The 21,353-nt window shown below is 36.9% G+C and overlaps 1 protein-coding gene across 1 annotated transcript in view; it reads right to left on the bottom strand.

Moving 5' to 3' along the window:
• The window catches only part of LOC148648914 (E3 ubiquitin-protein ligase MARCHF4-like), a 42,794-nt gene that overhangs the window by 15,694 nt on the left and 5,747 nt on the right, over positions 1-21,353 (bottom strand). The window contains exons 2-3 of the mRNA XM_088607305.1: positions 6,547-6,702; positions 4,238-4,430 (exon numbers count right to left, since the gene is read on the bottom strand). Of these exons, the coding sequence (XP_088463431.1) occupies positions 4,238-4,430; positions 6,547-6,702 (349 nt within the window). The remainder of the gene's footprint in view (positions 1-4,237; positions 4,431-6,546; positions 6,703-21,353) is intronic.

The raw sequence follows: 21,353 nt of genomic DNA on the forward strand, positions 1-21,353 counted from the left end.
TTAATAACTAAAAATATCAAATTATATAGTTGTCCTTAATCTTGCTGTTTAACATACCGCCAACCTGCTACACAAAAAGACACGAAAAAAAGAATAGGAACCTCGACTAGGAGCACCTATCAAATCCCTTCTCCATGCCCAATCTGACTAACATGCCTAATTATTTTGTGTTGTCCTGTAACTTATGCAGTCTAAAGTAATTTACACAAATATTTTCAGATTTTGTTTTTTGTTTTCAGTTATGCTACTACAGATTTTAATAATCTCCTAACTATGTCACTGCTGGAATTCACTGATTTTGATATTGTATTAATGCTAATATGAATCATATACTTAAGGATTGAACACTCTGGTATTGACTTTAATGAGAAAACATGTGTTATTTTGTGTGTGTTACTTTGTGTGTTACAGAAGGTGTTTTACTTTGTCTGAGTGCTTCACCTCTCAAACAAATAATTTTTAGATATAGACATAAACAAATCTCCTGAACTGAGTATTGTTTTCCCCCGGCATTTTTCTGTTATGCACTGCAGATACGTTACCTACTGTATGATCATACATATCATTCTCAATGCCAGTTTCTGCAGGCTTGTTTTTCTTGATGCATTTGTGACTAGTGCAGCTCTGCTCTATCCCTGCCCAAGGTTTCCTACAGGCTTAGAGCCTACAGAGTGCCTTTGAGCAGTAAATATTCTACAGTACTGTACCTAGGCTTCGAGAGAATGATGTTACTTCTGTAACATACTAAGTAACACTGAGTCTTGCTAAGAGTCATGAACTCTACAATTCAAAAAGACTGGGTTATCAGCCACAGGAGAATTCTACTTTGCCTAAGTTTCATGTGGGTAATGTTGCTTCTGTAACATGCTCACACTCAGAGCCCTGTAACACACCCTAGTGCCCTACAGCACTTTTAATACAACTCTACTGCAAAATGAGACTTTCTGGATGCAGTATCAAGCTAATTGAAGGAATTTCTTCATTTTAACCACAGTTTAGTCAACCACCTAGAAATGTTATGTGATGTAGTCATTTTTTAAAAGATACATTATACTATACTTGCCTCACAACTGTATAAATTACATCTTCAGAAATTACTTAATTGAAAAGTTGGTGTTTCTATACAAATTGATTCTTCTAAGGTCATGACATTGAAAAGCAACATTATAGGAAAAATAATTAAATCCACTAATTAGACATTGCTGTGCATTTCTTATACATGAATCTAAGCAGTCTTATTTAATGGGCAGTTCACCATAGCAATTACAAGCTCCAGGACTCCACACCAATGAATGTTTTCCTGTTATTTCTATGATTAGATCAACATTACTGAAAAGGGATAAAGATCCTGACTTTTTGCAAACTCATCACATTTCACTGATTTGCTAGGAAGCCAAGGTGAAGGCTTTTGATTGTCTTAAGTTTGGTTTTAGATTATATGGGTATGGGACCAGGTTTAATCAATATGGTAAAACAAACGTTAAGGATCCTGTGATCATCAAATTAAATGCTTACAATTAAAATAGATCAGACTTTGAAGGAATAAAACAGTTTAAGATAAGTAGATACAGTATATACAATGGATAGCAACAACTTAAATTCCTCTTCAAGCACAGAACAAATGTATCATGAGAGTAAGTAAATGAAAACATAGAAAGTGGCGGTCTAAATGGTTCTATATTTCAATTAGGAAAAATATGTTAATAAAATATCAATAAAAATAGTTAAAAATGATCCAGTAAAAAATAAAGGAATACTGTATAATGAATTGCATAGTCAAGAGAGGGAAATATTGCAATGGAGTATAAAACTAATAAAAGATTATTTCCGCATTACAACAGAAAAACAGTGAATGCACACTGATCATTGAAGCAAAATATATCTGATATAATGTGAAACTTCTAGACCTTGAAAGTAAAATGGATGATGTATTAAATTAATACTTCACTCAAGTGTTTACTAAGGAAGAAATCTACAATAAGTCTCTTATAGCAGTTGTTCAAGAGAGGGGTTGTACCCTATGACTGGAAAATTGCTACTAATGCTCATCCATCCCAACCATTAGTAAACTGACCCACGTAATTATAGTTGTACTTCTGTTCCATGGAGAGTTATGGAAACAATTATTAGAACTAAACTAAAGGGTAATTTAGAAATAAGATCTAAGCAACGATAAACATAGAAAAGGTAAAGTAGGTCTTTCTTAATCAATGAAGTCAAAGTCACCTATTCCATTGTCGCATTTAATTTTTTTGGGGGGGGTTCCTTTTGTTATGGGTGAGACCATTGTCTATTTTCCTTTTTTCATTTTTTTCTAATATACGATGAGTTAAAATTATTTAAAACGTTCACAAAAAATAAATGACTGAAAAAGATTTTATTGGCAGCCATGAAGAATTGAAAAAATATATTTAATGAATTTAATGAAGAGCATATGACAGATTACTAAAATGCATACCATAAATGAGGTCATTTCAATGTCTATTTGGTATCTTAACTTGCATTACATATTCACATTGTGGCAATGCATTTTCTTAATTATCCCAAAAGGTCAAAACACCACTTTATTACAATCTGTTTTCCAGAGTTGGTCTAGGAAATGCTTTTTTACAGAAGTGAGAGTCTACACTGGCCAAGGCTCCTTGAGCCTGTAAAGATAATGGGCCTCTGGAGACAAAACAGTATTGAAAGCAGTGGGCTGAAGGAGACAGGAAATGTAGGCCTCACTTCAAGGTTGCTACAAATACTAATAACTGAAGAGTCAATACTCCAGCTCCTGACTCACCTCCTGGGATTTAACTATAACGAAAAAATTAAACAAGAAACAAGAAATTTAAAGTCCCATATAACATGAGGAGTATGCCTGAAGCTCTTTTGAAAGACAGTACATTGAACCAGTGAATTGTGTGGCTTAACATGCAAGAAAATCAATGTTTTGGACAAGGAGGATGACTCATAAGACTTGGTCTTCTTATGCACTCAATAAGTGACCATAATTTAGGAAACATTTCTTTTCACCATATCAGTGATGAGCAGGGTCAACTCTGGGAACTCAAGGCAAACATTAAATATGTTCCTAGAATGGGTTTAAAAAATACATTTATCTCAGTAAAATCACTAGTACTGTGCATTTCACAAATATACAGTACAACTCAGGCTGAACTTTGTGTAATGGCCCTTCCAGTTTCATGCCCTCATTTGCTTGTGTTTTATTTAATTGTGAATGTCAATTATTGTCTTTGAGAAACAAATGCTGTTTCAGGAAGAGTACCGTTTTGAAGTTGTATTGCCGAGACCTACAGTAGCAAGTCCTGGAAGAGGAAATCCTTTCTGCCATTATTCATTTCTTTCTTTTTTAAAAACAAGGTATGATCAGCAATCATTTATCTGTTTTATAGTCTCCCAATTTGGAAATGACTAGCTATTTACATAATATACTAGACTGACCATTGCCACCTCAACTCTGAGGAGAATGCATTTCTTCAATGTTCCAGTTTTCATCAAACAACACATAACCTTATAGAAGATCTACAGTAGCACCGATCTGAAGAGTGATACAGGCCACATTGGATTTCTACTAGCTCACAGGTGCCTTGTAAGACTCAGAGGGTAGCTACGTCTACACAAGGAAAAAGATCTCTTGCATCCATCCTACTTTACCAAAACTTCGGCAATTGTAAGCCACTGCTTCAGATTTCCCAGTCCCCGCTGACATAGCCCAAGCCTAAACTAGTGAGATTTAAACTTAGTGGCTGAATAAACGAGTAGTGTTCTGAATAAATGCCTTTAATCGGCAGTCCCAACTGAATCTAATGAAGGCTCACAGACTGTGATTCATAGCACCGAGGTTGGTGACTCCAGTTCCTTGTCCTGACTTTTGGTGTATCTGAGCTCTGTGATTTAAGTCTTGATTCAAAAACGGAGATGACTGGATTTTATTTTCTTCTCTTAAAACAGTAATGGATTTCAGGTTATGATGATAAAGAGTTGTTTCAAGTATTCAACTGCAATAAACTGTCTAGTGATAAAACTGTTACAAGAAAGCTTAATCACAGTTATCTAATAATGGATGCTATATCTTTAATCAGGTATGCACTCAGCTGGAACAAGAAACAGGATATGGGGAATTAAAAATATTGTCTTAGAGCCAACATTTTCTGGGTGTTTCCTAGGTTATTTTTTCTACTCTGAGCATCCGCATTCAGAGAGTCCCACAGCAGATAGAAAAATAGCTCACCGATGCAGACAATGTCCATGAAGCCATACATGCCATAGCAGATCTGGAACAGAAGGTCCTGACGCTGCCACCTGGCAGAGGGGCTGAGGGATGACCAGATGAGCCAAGAGATGCTGGCGATGAGGAACAGAGAACCCAGAATGGCAGCCGCAATTTGGACCTTCTCAATCACTGTCAGAGAGATAGCCTGCCACTGAAAAGGCACAGGTCCACGATCAGTGTCAAGGTCAAGCAATAAAAATGGATTGCCTTAGTGAACCTTGAGTGGTTCTCAATCTTGGTTTTTAACCACCGAGACCCTAAATCAGCCGTGCTTATTTCTATCACTAATATAGATTTGCTTGCTTGTTTAGGTTTTTTATTAACTCAGGCCTTGGTTTAAACAATACCCTTGTATAGTGATGCTCCTTTGTCCTCTGGGTTTTGTATAACTGAATTTATAATCACAGGTTAATTTATTTCAACTCTCTGTTTGAGGCTTTTTAAATTTGTTCACAGCTCATAAAAAGTTAAATGATATTTCTAAATGGTATGAACCCTGTGTGGATCAGTGAGCTTCAGGACTGCCTTCATTCAGGTGTGTCTACTGAAATATAAACCATGAATTCAAACAGAAGGAAAAACACTGATTTACTAAGGAAGATGTCTGATGCAGTGTCAAACTGCCCATGTCTGCTTACCATCAGCTGAGTACCTTTTAAGTTGAACAGTTTAGCCACAAATAAAGTTTAATTGAAAATTGGAAGAGATAATATGAAGTTATGTTTGCTGAAGCTGTAGGAAATAATGCATTTGGGGGTATTTTTGAAATCAAGGACTGTATGCATTAATTAAAGGTTAAACAAGCAAGCAGTTCCAGGCAGCAATTAGCACTGGTAATTAAGGCCTGGCTGGAACATAAACATAAACCAGCAGACACAGGGCTACTCCAGGACCAGGACTAAGAACCACTGCCCTAGACAAAGGAAGGGAAACTCTTGGCCCAGGATCCTCTGGTATTTATTTCCTGGGGACTATGATACCAGTCTGGTGAAATGATCTGGATAAGATGTAAAATTGTTCTTCCAGTTCTGAAGCACATACAGTACTCATTGAAGATATTTCTTATGTTTTTATATTCTAAGATGAATTACTTAACATGAATAATTAACCTGGAACCTACAGTAGGTTTAGGAAAACAATTGACAAGAGCTATCATTTTTGTAGATGATAAGAAGTTTGTATGCACTGTATGTAAAAATTCTTCAGTACCTGTATATTTTGATTCTACTGAAAGCTGAACTGGATGTTGTGAGGAACAAAATGTGAAAAATAAAACAAATTGTTGCTTGCACTTATTAACAATGTTGCATGTGTTTCATTTAAATGTAAAGTCCTTGCAGGACCTGACTTGTGTTCATTCTAATTTTACTCTTTGCAGAAAAATGACTATTATACAGTATGTGACATTTTGGGATTAACTGAAAGGCAGAGATAACTTCAGAAACAGATGTTGTGTTATGTGTCGAAATTTTGTATAAATCATAATGCACATCCAATGAGCACTTCATAGTAACATTAGAAAGTGATCAGAGCTATACTCCAGAGCAGTGTTATAAAAACTACAAAACCTTTCTGAAAACTGCTTGAATTCAGGGGACCACAGGAGGATGCACTCTATTTTTGTTTTGGGTGCTCTCTGAAAAATAGTCTTTTTTCATAACAAATTCAATCTCATTTAAATCCCCCTGAACTGTGCTGTGACTTCTTGCATCCTCTACATCCTAAGCTCTGAAAAGCAAAGTGGTCATATTATGTCTGTGTACATATGTATTTGGAGTCATTAGCGATCATCATCATTTCTCATGAGAAAGTTTTCAGAGAAGTGCCTGAGATGTTAAGGATAGAACATTAAATATTTGTAGCCAATAAACATTGTCCCAGAAAAAATTAAAATGATCATATGCTTTCAAAGGTTTCCGAAATATTACTTATTACTCAAATATTCTTATTTTTTCATTTCAGATCTGTTTTTTATATTAAATATTACTGGTAACTTTGCCAATGGTTGTTAAAATAAAACTGTGCCTATTAAATGTTGAGTCAATGCAATGTATTTGTAAACCTAAGTTTTTAGATAGCCTCCTCTCATTTTTCTAAGTGTGTAACAATTAAACACAGATATACAAGCCTAAACATTGAACTAAACAATGGCATAATTTTGTCAGAGAAGTCTTTTGAATCTAAGTGCAAACCATATTTCTGCTGACAACAGTGACCAGTTTTCCACACTAAGTCTTTAATCTTTCATGTTTTCTTGTGTCACTGACCTGTAGTGGGTTCTTAGTGCTGATAGCGATGACCTGATACTTGTAGTAACAAAGCTCGCAGCTCCAAGATCCCCTCTCGCTGATCCACTTGATGAGGCAGGGCTGGTGTGTACAGCGTACCGACCCACTGCAGCGGCATGGGCTCAGCAGCTCCCCCTACAGACAGAGACACAAAGTGTGCAAACTGTGTGTAGAAGACTTAACCCTGTTACTAAATGATCAGGTTTTCTATTCTAATCAGCACTGAATCATTTATTGTAGAATTTTTACTCTTCTGCTTTAAACATTAACAAATTCTGGACCTTTTATTCAGAACCTAACTTAAGAGTACTTAAATTAGGTATTGTGCCCAGCAGTCTGTGTAACATTGACATTATTTTTAGGAAAAGTATTAAAAACGCAGGCTTTGCTTCTGATAAGAGCAAAGAAAATGTAAGCTTTCAGGCAATGATATTCATATTCCTATTTGCACTTTCTTGTTGTTTAGTCTTTTTTAGTTTGTGCTGGTTCACATCTATGCCCATGCCTGGTAAATTCAATTTGACTTTTGATTCTGTTACGGATGTTGGAAGGGCAAGCCGTGGAATGGCCAGGAGAGCAATAGAAACCCTATGCATAGCGGTAAAAGGGAGCAACACGGAGGTTAGCCCAGGCTCAGGGGGTCAGAAGATGTCAGTATAGAAACCTACTAACCTAACCTACACTGACTTGGGGCGACCTGGTACTAGGCGGGTCTCATGACATCCACAAGACACACCGGAAAGACATGAATAATCACAGGGAACTAGGAACAGGACAGAAGAGCAGCGCCCTCTAGGTATACTGGGTGTGACAGATTCATATTAAAGGAGCTCAAGAAAGGGTTTTTCATTCACAGGCATTTAAGAATAGCACGCTGCCTTTTCTCCATAACTTAAAATAATATGGATTAGTTGTTTGCGAGTAGTAAGTCATGATTATACACATATTGGTTTTCTGTTACTAAATGCTTTTGTAATACCTCTCTTCTTAATAGTTCAAGTGGGTAGCTGCGTAGGCTCCAAAGGAACAAGTAATAGGTTTATTCCATGCTGAAAAAAGAAGAAAGAAAACCCCAGTTTTCTGGAAAGAAAGAAAGAAAACAGTGTTTTCTTTCTTCTTTTTTCAGCATGGAATAAACGTATTACTTGTTCCTCTCTTCTTAATTATTGTGTATGCAGAAGCACATTTACATCATATATTTTTGTTCTGATGAAATCTTTAAAGTGTATTGTTTTTTGTCCTATCAAAATACAATACTCCATCCAAGAGTACTCCAAGAGTCTATCACTCTTAAAGTGAAATGTGGTATATCTAAACACTATTTATATTAAAGTGAGTCACCACTCACTTTCAAGATATCAGCTTGTATTTGATATGGCTTTGAGTCCTCAAGGCTAGTGTCTGTCAAATATCAATCATGAAAAGGCCTAATAAACATCCTGGCACACACAGGCGCTTATGTCTCATCAAGGTTTCAAGGAAGACAATTTCCTAGTAGCCGATATTTGGATATCATACAGAGACCTGTCTTGAAGACACCACTCCTGCACCCAATTTTCTGATACTGTATCTGAAAAAATTAACATAGTTGACTTAAAACAAACATCCAAAGACAAGCCCAGATCAGAATAACATAAAACACTAATAAAAAAAGAAATACACTGTCACTTAAGTGTTTCTCTGCATATCAGTACACTTAAGAAAGCTTTTAATATTGCAGTATGTGGTCTTAAAGATAATACATTGGTGATGCACAAAACCTCCCTCAAGCTAGTCCCCTACTGGTTCCTTTTTCATTTAGTCATGATAATTCAGACCATTAATTAATATTTTGATTTCATGGACAAAAACATGGAAACATTAATTAGAGCACAATGTAAAATACATTTTACTGCATCACAGATGAAACTGTGAACAATGTATGTTTACATATGCTTTGCTATTGGGTATGGGACATGAAAATCATTATTCCAGATGATATGGTAACCTTGGATGAGAAACTCTGTGTTGAAACCACTGTATTGAAGAGTGATCATCCAGCCACAAAACTTTCATATTAAACAATGTAAATAACTCCAGCTTGAGTACTACTCTTGAAAGAGCAGAGAGAAAGACCACAGGGAGTGTATCAGAATACATATAACCTCAACAACTGCTGGGACAGAGCTGGTAAGTATTTTAATGAGATGTGATTACTGCTGTGAAATTAAATTTCTTGCTGCCGGAGTTGGTTGCTAATAGACTGCAAGCTCAATCCTCTTCATAAAACCAAAGGCTGTCAATTTTGAGTTTCATGATTCCAGTTCATGGAAAGGAAAGCCATGTCTTTGTACTTTGGCAGTCTGTGGCTGTCAGAAGCAAGAGCATTTAGGTAGCAATTATCACCAAGAAGTTGCAGGGACCAAACCAGCAAGCACTTGTCAGTAAAACCAGCCATGTTGTCTTCCATGAGATTGTCCTGCCTCAATTCCTGCCTGCCCCAATTCAGGGGAAATTCTGAATTGGACAAAGACAGCAGGACCTCGAGCCTATCTTGGCAAGCAATGGGCAGAAGACGGGGTACACCCTGAACAGGATGCCATCACATGTCCATTGCAGGGCACACACAGACATAAACACAGATACAGTATGTACATTCAGACCAAGGCCAATTTTGCCAGAAGGCAATTAACCTACCAGTATGTTTTTGGACTGTGGGAGGAAACCAGGGCACATGGATGAAATTCACATAAACACAGGAAGAACATACAAACTCCATGGAGATAACACCTGAGATAGCACAGATTGAAATGAGGCCCCCAACATTGTGAGATAGCAGTGGCAACCATCTTACTGCCCTCCCAAAGCATTGTTTGATTTTTTTTCTTCAATTCTGACACTGATGAAGTGAGTGAGGAGGCATAAAGAATATCTGTTTTACAAATCATACAAGGTGACATTTCTAGTACAGTGCCACACCTCACATCATATATATATACAATACTAAGTTTTGTTGCCAGAATATTGTTTATTTGAACGTATATTCATTACTGACATTAGAAAAAATAAAACTATGATTTCTGATATCTACAGTCTAACTGGTTCATTGTAATTTTAAAAAATACGTATTTTTCACATGAAACTTTTAGTAAGAGTAGTAATATTTGTCAATAGCAACATAGAGATCTTGCTTCGAATCGACTGATACAATTGTATTTTTATAATCTTATAAATCTGAACTTAAAAATATACTATTTATAAGCCAAGTTCAGATGACCATGCTGAAGCATGATGAAAAGCATCTGTAGCACCCAACTCATAAAGATGATATGGTTAAAAACTACAAAAGCTGATCTACTGTACATTCCACATCAACTCCACAGTGCACACTTCACATGTAGGAGACTACAATGCCAAAGTATAATTATGTTTTGCCTATTAAAGGTAATTACAGTTCTGAGATAAAGATAAGGGTGAGGAACTGACACATCATTAAATCTTTAGATTTGAAGATTTAGTCATTTTAATGTGCGTTGATACCTTGTGTAAACCTTCTGTAAAGGAACTGAACAAGCATCAGAAACATACTATACACTGACTTAAAAACACAATACAAGTCTTGTTTGTCTCAGAGCTAAACTGAATGAAAGACAACAGTTAAATCAACATAAAACATGCTACATATTCACACAGATGTTCTGTGAAAACATTTTTATCTCTTGTACCTTTCCAAGCATTACTTTTTTCAAGTCATGAACACTGTAAGTATTGCTCCAGAAAGATGTCTGTAAAAGTACAGTATAAAAGTCCTGGGAGATCTCTACAGTCATTGATCTAGATACTGTAGTAAATGTGAGCCTTCCTGCATGTACTTTTCAGTGTGAAAAAAATTAAACATATATACTGTATACAACATAATTCAGGTGCATAGCTGCGTCAGCATCCATAGGCTGCAAAGGAACAAGTAATAGGTTTTTTCATGCTGAAAAGAGAAGAAAGAAAACACAAAGAAACACAACGTTTCACTGCTTACACCGGAAGAAGACTCCACAGCCAAAATGTTGTGTTTTCTCTCTTGTCTTTTTAGCATGGAATAAACCTATTACTTTTTCCTATATACAACATAGACTTGGATTTGTTCTCCACTGCCTCTCAAAGCTATCTTCTGTAAATTAAAAAGAAGAAAACATTTTTTCAAACATCCTTCATGTTTCCCCACTGTTTGTTGAATAAACAAACAATAAAGCTAAACCTTGCTATCATTAAAATTTTAAATGTGTTGTAAATAATATTTTGTACATTGTTCTAGAATTCCAGCATTCCATTTTATTAAGAAAAACTTTTTACTCCATTCAGCATAAACACGTTGTAACGAACAGTTATTTCCGGACCCTATGTGGACGACACAATCCGAAGAAGTGGGGAAACACTAGGAAAACGTCATGCAGGAATACGGGGCTGAAAACAGGGGGGTGTGTCCAAAGTGTGCTGGTGCACGGGGGAGGTGTGGCCGAGGCAAACAATCCAAAAGTAATCCATTGAGGGAATCCAAATACACAAGAATAAGTCCATAGCCAGGTGATCCATCCAAACACGGAATTAAAAACACGAACCGGGTCGGAACAGGAACAGAGGTTAAAACCTTAACGGGACCAGGCGCTTCCAGGTCCCGGACTCGCACGGTGCGGAAACCAGATGCAGAGCCAGGATGAGCGTCAGCGCTTGGCTTTTAAGGTGGGCTGAGAATAGGGATCAGGTGCACAGAATTAAGTCCAAAGTGAAAGGGCTGGAGCACCCTTAAGGAGGTGGGACTATAATCGTGACACATGTGTTCATTTGTCAACATGCAGGAGTACCCAAAAAAAACAAACTCTAAATATTAGATATCAATTCTTCAAATTTTTTTAAATTACAGTAGAGCTGAATCCACCAGAGCCTAAAAGTTTTACCACAATATAAACAAAATGTCCATGAAAAACTTTCACCAATTTGTTTCGGAAATAGGTACAAACAAAACAATATATTGTAGCACTCTCGGGTTTACGTGGGTATATGCCCTCACCCCTGCCGCCTCAGGTCAGCCTCCCAGCCGCTGGGAACTCAAACCCAGCCCTCTGGCATCACTCAACAGGGACCTAGCCTGTTGAGCTAAAGGGAAATCTCCCGTCAGCCTGGCAGCTGCGGTCCTTCCTATTCACAGGGAAGGGCGGTGACGTCACATCGCTGGTAAGCCGGCTCGCACAACCTCTAATGTCAGCCGTATGCGTTACAATATTAATTGATACAGCGCAGCATTTATTGATGTCCAAACACTATGAGAATAACATATCCAGGATTAAATTCAATCTTTCACCAGTAATTCTGTCTGATATAGAATTTAATTTGGCTTTCCTGATAATATCCAGTTTTTCAGCAACACTTTTACTGAACATAATCCTAGAAACCCTAATATTGATTGGAAAAGGAACAGGGCCATACTGTACTACATGGATCTGAAGTTAAAGCACTAAATTAATGAAGTGCTGTTTCATTCTTTCAGTTTCAAGAGAATTATACAGTAAATGAGACAAGAAATCCCTTGCATTCCCAGGTATGTTGTTTCTGCAAGAATGCCAACAATAGTTTCGTGTTTGAAGATATTATTTCTGATGGCATTTGGTTTTTATGAAAACTTTTCTATAATAGCACCAACAGAAAGAAAGGCACCATTAATGTGCTTGCTAAATTTACATCTGCTCTGTGTGAGATGTCCAGGCATGATGGTCTGAGCATCCATTGTTATTTGTTTTGACTGCTAGTTTGAATCACACTAATTTCAGATTTTGAAACTTACAATAGGTGCAAACACTAATTTTTGCACAGCTTCTTTTAGCTCAGGAAACCTGGATGTGACCAGCCTCTCCAATAACCCCTCACATCAGTCATTCACATACAATTTAAATTGGTGGGTCAAAGATGTCACTAACTTTGAACCAGCAAGTAAGAAGCAGATACTGTATTTACATTCATACACAGAAGCTGGTGTCGGTATATGATATACTGTGTTCATACAGCTGTTAACTTTGTAGAAATCAATTCAATGCTTTAAAGATCTTCATAGGTTCTTTAGTAGCCATTTTGTGTTAGCATACCAAAGAGTACAAAGAAGAAAATCCTTTCTTCTTTAGTGATTATTTCTACACATTTTCAATTCTAATGTTGACCCAGATCTTAAACATGAAATGCAATTATCAGGATATTATCATAATATGTATATTACTGTACATACAGTACAGTACCAATTTGTTTCTATATGATATGCATTCAGTAAATTCTTATATACTGTGCATATTTACCTTGGTGGATAACTCTTCCCAAATTATTTATAGATAAATAATTATTTAAAATGTTTTTCATATCTTTTCAATTCTTCATCATTTCATCTTAAATCTGGCTCATAATTCAAGGGAAAATGATATTTAGTTTTTATTATGTTCCAACATTTATCCAGAACTGTTTAATACATATTCTTATTTTTTATTTTATTATATTTTTGTTTGTTGACACATTGTACAATTGTGTTCAAACTACGAACTAGTGCAGACCTCATCCCAAGGAGTATGACATCCCAAAGAACAAAAGAATTTTACAAGTTTACAATTTGAAAACCTAAGTAGGATATTCTATTCACAATCCACTCAGTAACCACAAAAAAAACATAAAAACATAAAGAAAGAATAAGTTTTGCATTTGGCACTTGCTCTCATCTAATGCTATCTGGTGATAAGTGTAAATCTGAGTGTGAACTACAGCTAAGCACCTTTGCAGCCTATCAGCATGGCAACAGGGATGGAGAGTAATTTATGTCTGACTAGGGGGTGACTCATGTTGGGAAAAAAAAAATACATTAAATTTTCATTCCAGAGAACCGCCTTGGCATGAAGATTGCCAGTGTCTTAGCTGTTCTCAAAGAACATTAAGAGATGAACAGTGACAGACTTGCTAATTGTTCCCCTGCAAACACCCAAAAGACATCCACTAGGTGCTGTCCCTTTCACTCATTTACTATAGAGGGCAGTTTATCTTCAGGGCAGTGCAAAATAAAAACCTAGCTCTTCAAGCACCCCCAAAATTTATGCTTGTGTAGTAAGCCTGTTTAATCTTTTAGAAAAGATATTTACTACTTTTTTCATGTTTTGTTCTATTGTTTCATACTACAATCATACAGAATGTTTGTTCAAATTCTGATGTCTGATGCCATTTGTGTTCAAATCATGTTTGCACTATTTTACTGCTATTTAATCTTATAAACAGATGAAAACCACATGAATACAAAAGCATTTTCTTTTTGTTGATGAGTGGTGGCATCTGGAGAGGCTGTAATGTGGAATTTATGTAAATTTGACACACCAGCTCTTTGAAAACCATAGGAGAACTATATTGACAGCAATGGTAAAATGAAACCTTTCAGGTATTTTCTTTTTGTCAAATGCAAGCTACAGTTTTAGGGTTGCACAGTGATACATTACAATTCATAAGTGACAGAAAATAGTGACTTTTACTGTTCAGTGTAGTTTTGCTATGCTTCATTAACAACCATCATTGTTGCTCTTGTTATTATTAGTAGCAGTCCCTATTGCAATCAGCATCTCTGATCCCTTACATAAGGGGTTTTAAACCCTGTTCCCAAAGCAGTCCTAAATCTTTATTTTTATTTTTGCATCTAAGCACTCAATTTATATCTCATTGGGGGTAATACTCTGCTTTAACCAAGCCTTTTTAATGATTCAATATAAAAATATGTAGTTCAATAAGGTTCAATACAGCTTCATTCATAAGTCTGAATAAAAAACAAGAACTCCTGGATTTTACCAACACACACAATTACAGGACTGCAAACCTTTTCTCCAGTGCAGCTCTGTTTGCAGTTAGTCATTTAATGTCATTCAATGAAAACCTCAGCTTAGCCAAGCAGAACAGTTTGATGGAGAATGCAAATCTTCCTCTCAAGGTACTTTAGGAAAGAAAGAATGCCAGACACTCTTTATAAATGTATATAATTAAAGAGAAAAAAACGTTGTTTTGCAATCCTTGCTCTGTTCTGAAATCTAGGGTGAATGTGCTTTTGACTGGGGAACTGCTGTTTTTTTACATGAGTCTAGAACGCTAAATAAAACTAAATGCTGATCTGAAAATTGAATAGTTGGATGCAAAATAGATGAAATCTAAAAAAGTGAGTTTTAACCTCATGTCTACCTTGGATTTATTCATATAGGGATTTTCTTTGTAATTACAGTATCCTGTGTGTTAAAGTAGTTATCTATAATTTGAGCTCATGACAATGAACTCCAAATTCCAACAAAGACAATCTGCAAAAAGCATTGTTATATAAAAATGATCAATTGTGAGCAAAAATGTCATTTACTGAAATGTTTGATTTAGTACATTTCCTCTTTACTGTTCTCTAGGAGTATCTATTTCTGCTTCCTTAAAAACAATCGAAGCAATAAACTAAGAGAAAAAACAAAACACACTTCAGGAACATACTGTACTGTATACCTAAAAGCTAATGTAAATAAAAAAGCTGAGGGAAACACTACACGTGTGTCAAGTACTTGTCCATTTCAAGAAATACATGCAGTTCTATTTCGGGCAGAGAAACATAGCATGTGAATTCACCCATTTAATATTAATACAGTACAGTATATGGGAGGTTATACTTAAACGTCCTATAACAGTGTATTATATAGTGTACCTACTGTATAGGGCTCAATATCGTAGATGGGGTGTTTATCAGAGCTATTAAGACTTATGCCCTACGTGTCAAAGCTCATACGTTTAGACCTACACTCATGTTCACAGTGTTAAAATGATCCCAATCACGTCTCAATAGTTTTTGGTTTAATAGAGTTACTATCCAAAACACACTGTGATGGATAACTTGCTGGAACCCACCACTCTTCACAAAATCTTAGTGCTTTTCTTCTTTGCAGCTCTATGTAGTTATGGTAAGGGCATGAAACATTTACAGGTTTTGTGAAAATATACACCTACTGTACAAAGGTATAAATTTGACTACACTGATATTCATATTAAATCAAATCAAAATCCAGGGTGAGTATGAATTTAGGGAAATAACTGGATACACTATAGTCAGTGTCTGCTGTGTTAACACCAGTGTTTATACTGTATAGTTAATTATAGTGAAAATGTCTTAGAATTAATAATAATAATAATAATAATAATAATAATCATAATAATAATAATAATAATCATAATAATAATAATAATAATAATAATAATTAGGCATCTCCTTGTCACGAAGCATCTTTCAGGACCCTATGCAGACAGCACAATCCGGAAGGGAGTGAGAAAACACAGGGAAAAAGACTAGAATAGGGGCTGGAAGATGAACAGTAGGCATGTCCAAGGTGCGCTGGTGTTCGGGAGGGTGTGTCCAGGGCAAACAAGTCCAAGGGAGTCCGTAAAATAATCCAGGGAAAGGCATTGTCCAAATCCGGGTGATCCATCCTGACGCAGACAAATGGAGTTAAAAGCTGGAGCGGGATCCGGCGAAGGGTCGGGGGAATAAAAGGGGGTAACAGGGCGAGACGATCCCAGTCCCGGAACTAGATGGTCAGGACGCTGTTGTGAAGCCTATCCCGTCGAGTCACTCCTGGACTCGCGGGTAGGTGGGCTTCTGGGCGTCCATCTTCCAAAGCTGAGCCCAGATTGGCAGGAACGTCTGGCTTTTATAGCACGGGGGCAGGTGCAGGAGATAAAGAATAAATCAAGGAAGGGCTGGAGCGTCCTTAAGAGGAGGGGTTTACGATCGTGACACTCATACTCTGACATTAAAAATAACAATTGACACCTACTGTATACCAAGATAAATACTGCAAAGGAATAATAAAATCATATTGAAAATTAAATAGCTTTTAATTGTTTTCTTCCAATTTGTAACTTAGTTTTCAGAATATACAGCACTTAGAACTCAGATAATAGGAATAACAAACCTACCTTGTGTTTGTATGAGTTTTTTAGTCTTCGTTTTTTTTTGTGTTTTGTGTTTTTTTGTTATTATCTGATACATTATTTATTATGCTGATAATTATTTCACAATTAACTTGCTATATAAAAACAAGGTGCTGCACTGAAGATTTCATGATAAACGGTAGGTTATCACTTGCTGCTATTATAAAATAAGAATGATGCTATATGAGTAATTTCAACAATAATAAAATTAAAATATTAATATAGTCTAGATGTCTGGCTTACTTCTCTTTCATTTTTTTTAATGGATTCTCCTACTAAAAAATATACCTTTCTGATTATGCTGCTGCACTGTGTCCAAGCCAAAAATAATACATTCTAAAGCTCAACTTAAAATAATTATAGGCAAATAAAACTCCTTGTCACAGCCAGCACTACTCTACTAAAACCATGACATACCAGAAATAATAATAATAATACACTTTTTATTTCTCTCGAATGTATATAATATCCTAACTACACACTACACACCACACAAAACAATAAAATAGGCCCTGTATCATCCATGCATGAATATGAAGTTTTATGATGTACAAAACAATGTAGTGCATTATCCAAAAACAGACACTATTTAAACATAGTTGAAACTCTACAAACAGCAATGAAAAATTTACAATACACTAAATATCATCAACTTGTATATTTACAGTACTGACTAAATTTTGTTGCGTGTGCATCATTAAACTGATCTTCAGACATAGATATTTGATGTATAACATTAGCAGCAAACCTGAATAGATTATGGTTGTTTGTACTGTTGTTGCTGATTTAGTATGTTGATTTGAGAAGCACAACATAGATAAGATATCAAAGCATTAATAAGATAACTTCATTAGCCATATACATTTTCCTGTATTAGGAATTTGTCTTTTTCACATACCCCAGCTTGCTCTCCATGAGACACACAGACTGTCACGGATATCAGAAGGGACGAACCGTGGAATGGCAGGAGAGCGGAAAAAAACCCTCTGCGAAGCGGCGGAACAGGGAGTTAGCCCAGGCTCAGCAGTGCAAAGAGTTCTGGAAATGCCGTATAGAAACCTATGCCCTCAGGACATCTGAATGTCAATGCTGAGCGAAGGAGAATCAGTGACCCGGAAATATATAGCCCCAGAGAGAGAGACACTGGAAGGAGAGCAAAGCACAGGAAACTAGGGACAGGACAGTGTAGGGGTGCCCTCTGGCTGCAGAGGGCATGACACAGACAGAGAGCAGTTTGGGCTCAGAGTGCAGGTTCAGCCATTTTACAGCACGCCTGGAGCAGTTGGGGTTAAGGACCTTGCTCAGGGGCCCAATGCAGTAGGATTCTTCTGCCAGCTGCACGATTTGAACTGGCAACCTTCCAGCCACAGGCGCAGATCCTAAGCCACAGAACCACCACTCCACCCCAATAAGTGATAATAATTGAAAGAGCTGTAGGAGACAGCAATAACCTGACATGTGCCCACTTTTGATCAAAAGCAAAAGGTACAGGAGAGCAAAAATATGACAGCCTTCTTCAGCACAGGAAAGCTTAAAACAATTTTGTTTCCAGAACCTTATTGTGTTGATACTCCCATTGAAGAGGCAGCTATGACCAATGTGTGATCACTGGGGTGCAGAGAGAAGATCAAGATTTGGGAGCATTTGAGCTTCTGCCTTTTATTAATTCTCATTCACCACTGGGAAAGTCACAGACAAAAAGCATTTTCTCCACTTGTATTCCATGCAACCAGCACACAGAATTAGGGCATCCATCAACAATAAAGTATCTGATTTGTAATCTTTTTCTTTTTTCAGACTTCAGAAAGCTTTCTGAATCAGTCATATAACCTCTCTTCTCACTGGGGTTCCCCAGAGTGTCATGGAGTCCAACGGGTTCATTAGCTTATTTAAAGCAACACAGCATTTTCCAAACAGGAATACACATGCCAGTAATAGGTTAACAATGCCATGAAGGCGCTCTTCATAATAATGATGATCTTATCTAGCTAAGGTCTCGGCTCTTAACTAAGGTCTCAGACCTGTCCAAAATAACAGACCTGTTCTGCTATTATCCTCTTTCATGACTTGTAAGTCCTGGATTTAGTTTTGACTGTTAGCCTTTTCTGCTTCTGACACCTGGTACTATAAAACTTGGACTACTACCTCCATAAGGATATCATAATGTATGACATTTGTAATTCCCTCATTGTATTTCCCAAACATCATTTAACTACATAATTGATTAATTATAATAACCTTGGGCAGGTGCTAAAACAATGATGCCTGCAATCTCTTTTGATGAGAGTCAGCAAGCTAGGTGAGGACACAACAGTCTTTACCTCCTTAAAAAACCTTTTACACTATCTTTGTTTCTAGCTTCCCTCATTAATTGGTCATTCTTGATATTGATCTTCAAATACTACTACCATTTTCTTCCATTCTTACTAACGTGAATTAAAATTCAACTGTTTTGGTATCACACAGTTTGTTCTCTATCCAACAGATAACATCACATTAAAGGTCACACCTTGGACTTTGAAATTGAGTTATTGCAAAGGACTCTTTGATTCCATACATTTTTATGTTGAACTTGGTCTTTCTGATCACCTGGCTGTTCTTTTTGATCTAGAATTTCCTATCTCACATTCTTCAACTTTACATTCTGTTCATTTTCACAACTGGCGATCAGTTGACCAGAATAGGATTGCTTAATCTGCTCTTTCTCCATTGTCTTGCTTTCCTGTCTCTGACACTCTGGATGACAAATCTTTAATAGTTCTCATTTAACTACTCTTGATACCTTAGCTCCCCTTAAAACTCAATCCATCTCCTAAACTCCTATACCCCAAGGTATACTGACTGCATTCAATAAAGGCAGTCTCGTGCAAATTGGAACATAGTTGGCATCTTTCTGGCTTGAATGTATATCCACAGTGTTGGAAGGAGTACTTGATTGAATACAAAGATGCAATTGAGACTGCTAGATTCAACTATTTCACCTATATCATTGAGCATAATCAAAGCAATACCAGATTCATGTTCTCCATCATCAAACTACATTACAGTACCTGTCTCATCTCAATGTCTGTCTATTTTTGCTGGTTCTCCTCTTTCTTGATTTTTCAACCCTACACTGCATGTCTTAGTATTATTTTGCGTATAAAACCCACCACCTGTCTAATAGATCCCATTCCTTCTGTTTCATTTATTGTATATCCTGTTTTCCAGCCCTCTTCTCTAATGCCCTTGATATAATAAAGCACTGGAGTGGTACCAACAGCCTTTAAAACAGCTTCAGTCATGCCTGTGCCTAAAAAACAAACAATGGCTCTCCATAGTCATAGTGCTGCAACGCTAAGACATATCCCTCACTAAAACTGGGCTAGAAACACTGATAGACTAGGACTGACCATACAGTAGCATTTTATCGTTCTCAAGAGGAATACAACTTTTACTAATGTTACCCTGATAGAAAGACTCCTGAATTTCAAAATGAGACAGGGTATCATTGAAAGTGTTTTTTAACAATTCTACTAATTTAGTAGCGAGTAAGGCCAAAGATGTTTTAAATTGTTATTTGGGCCCAAGGGCATATGACAATAAAGGGGGTCACTCACTAAGACTTTTACTTTTGTCTTTGTGATTCAAAATGACCTAAAGGAATGGCTTATATGATTTGTTATTAGTCCTCCAATTCTGCTGCCACAGGTCCCACTCGTAGGCAGAAGTGCATTCTTCACTTAATTCTTTTTGATCTATTTTCCTGTGATTACTGGTGTTCATGGTGCCTTGCTTTTTCACTTGAAAGTTCACAGAACTCACTAAGGGACTTCTTCTTTCAAGCGCAGTCTGAGGCTAATATTGTCACACCCTCTGCAGCCAGAGGGTGCTCCTTTTCTGTCCTGTCCCTAGTTTCCTGCTTGCTGTCCTTCCGGTCCCTCTCTTTCCCTTGGGCTATATATTTCTGGGTCTTTCACTCTGCCCTTGCTCAGCATTGACGCTCGGATGTCCTGAGACCCGCCTAGCACCAGGTCGCCCCACGTCCGCTACCTGAGGGCATAGGTTTCTATACGGCTTTCCTGAACTCTTTGCACTAACTAGCCCGGGCCTTTTTCCCGTCTCGCCGCTACGCATATGGGTCTTTTTCTGCTCTCCTGCTGCCCTCGGGTAGTCCCTTTGGACGTCCGTGACATATATGCTCTTAAATATCTGCTGGTCAGGCTTCTTCACACAGACTAGTCTCTGTAGTATGATGAACGGGCATTACACTTGATGTAATTCAATGGCTAGGAACTGATTTCCAGTGTGAAAGCAAAGTGTAGCTGTAATATGACTGATTAATCACTAGATTGTTTCCTTCTAGAGGAAACAACTGATGAAACAACTTCATAACAAATGTCTGCAGGTTTTATAGGTCTCTTTAAGCTGGGAGAAGCTGGTAAAATGGACACTAAGGAAATGAGTCAGGTCATTATGAACCAAGCTGGACTGAACTTTGTACATACACCAGTCTTCCAGGTCTAGGATTGGGAATCCCTGATACAGACAATACTCTTAGCAATGCTCTCAGTATGCAAATACTTTCTATAGTTAGAGCTGATTTATGATTTTTATACTGTAGAATCTAATTTTAATTTCATTTAATGGCTTTTAAGCCACAAAGAAAGTAACATAACCTCCCTCAATAAACTAGGTGTGGGGGTGAGGGAGTGAGTCTACTGTATAGTATGTGGATTTTGAAAGAGCTAAAGCTTGATTTGCTCCCGCAGTGTTTTATATTAACAGTCCAAGTGTGAGTAAATACCCTTTTA

Source organism: Lepisosteus platostomus, chromosome 14, assembly GCF_059453375.1.
Source record: "Lepisosteus platostomus isolate fLepPlt1 chromosome 14, fLepPlt1.hap1, whole genome shotgun sequence".
Classification (NCBI taxonomy): domain Eukaryota; kingdom Metazoa; phylum Chordata; class Actinopteri; order Semionotiformes; family Lepisosteidae; genus Lepisosteus; species Lepisosteus platostomus.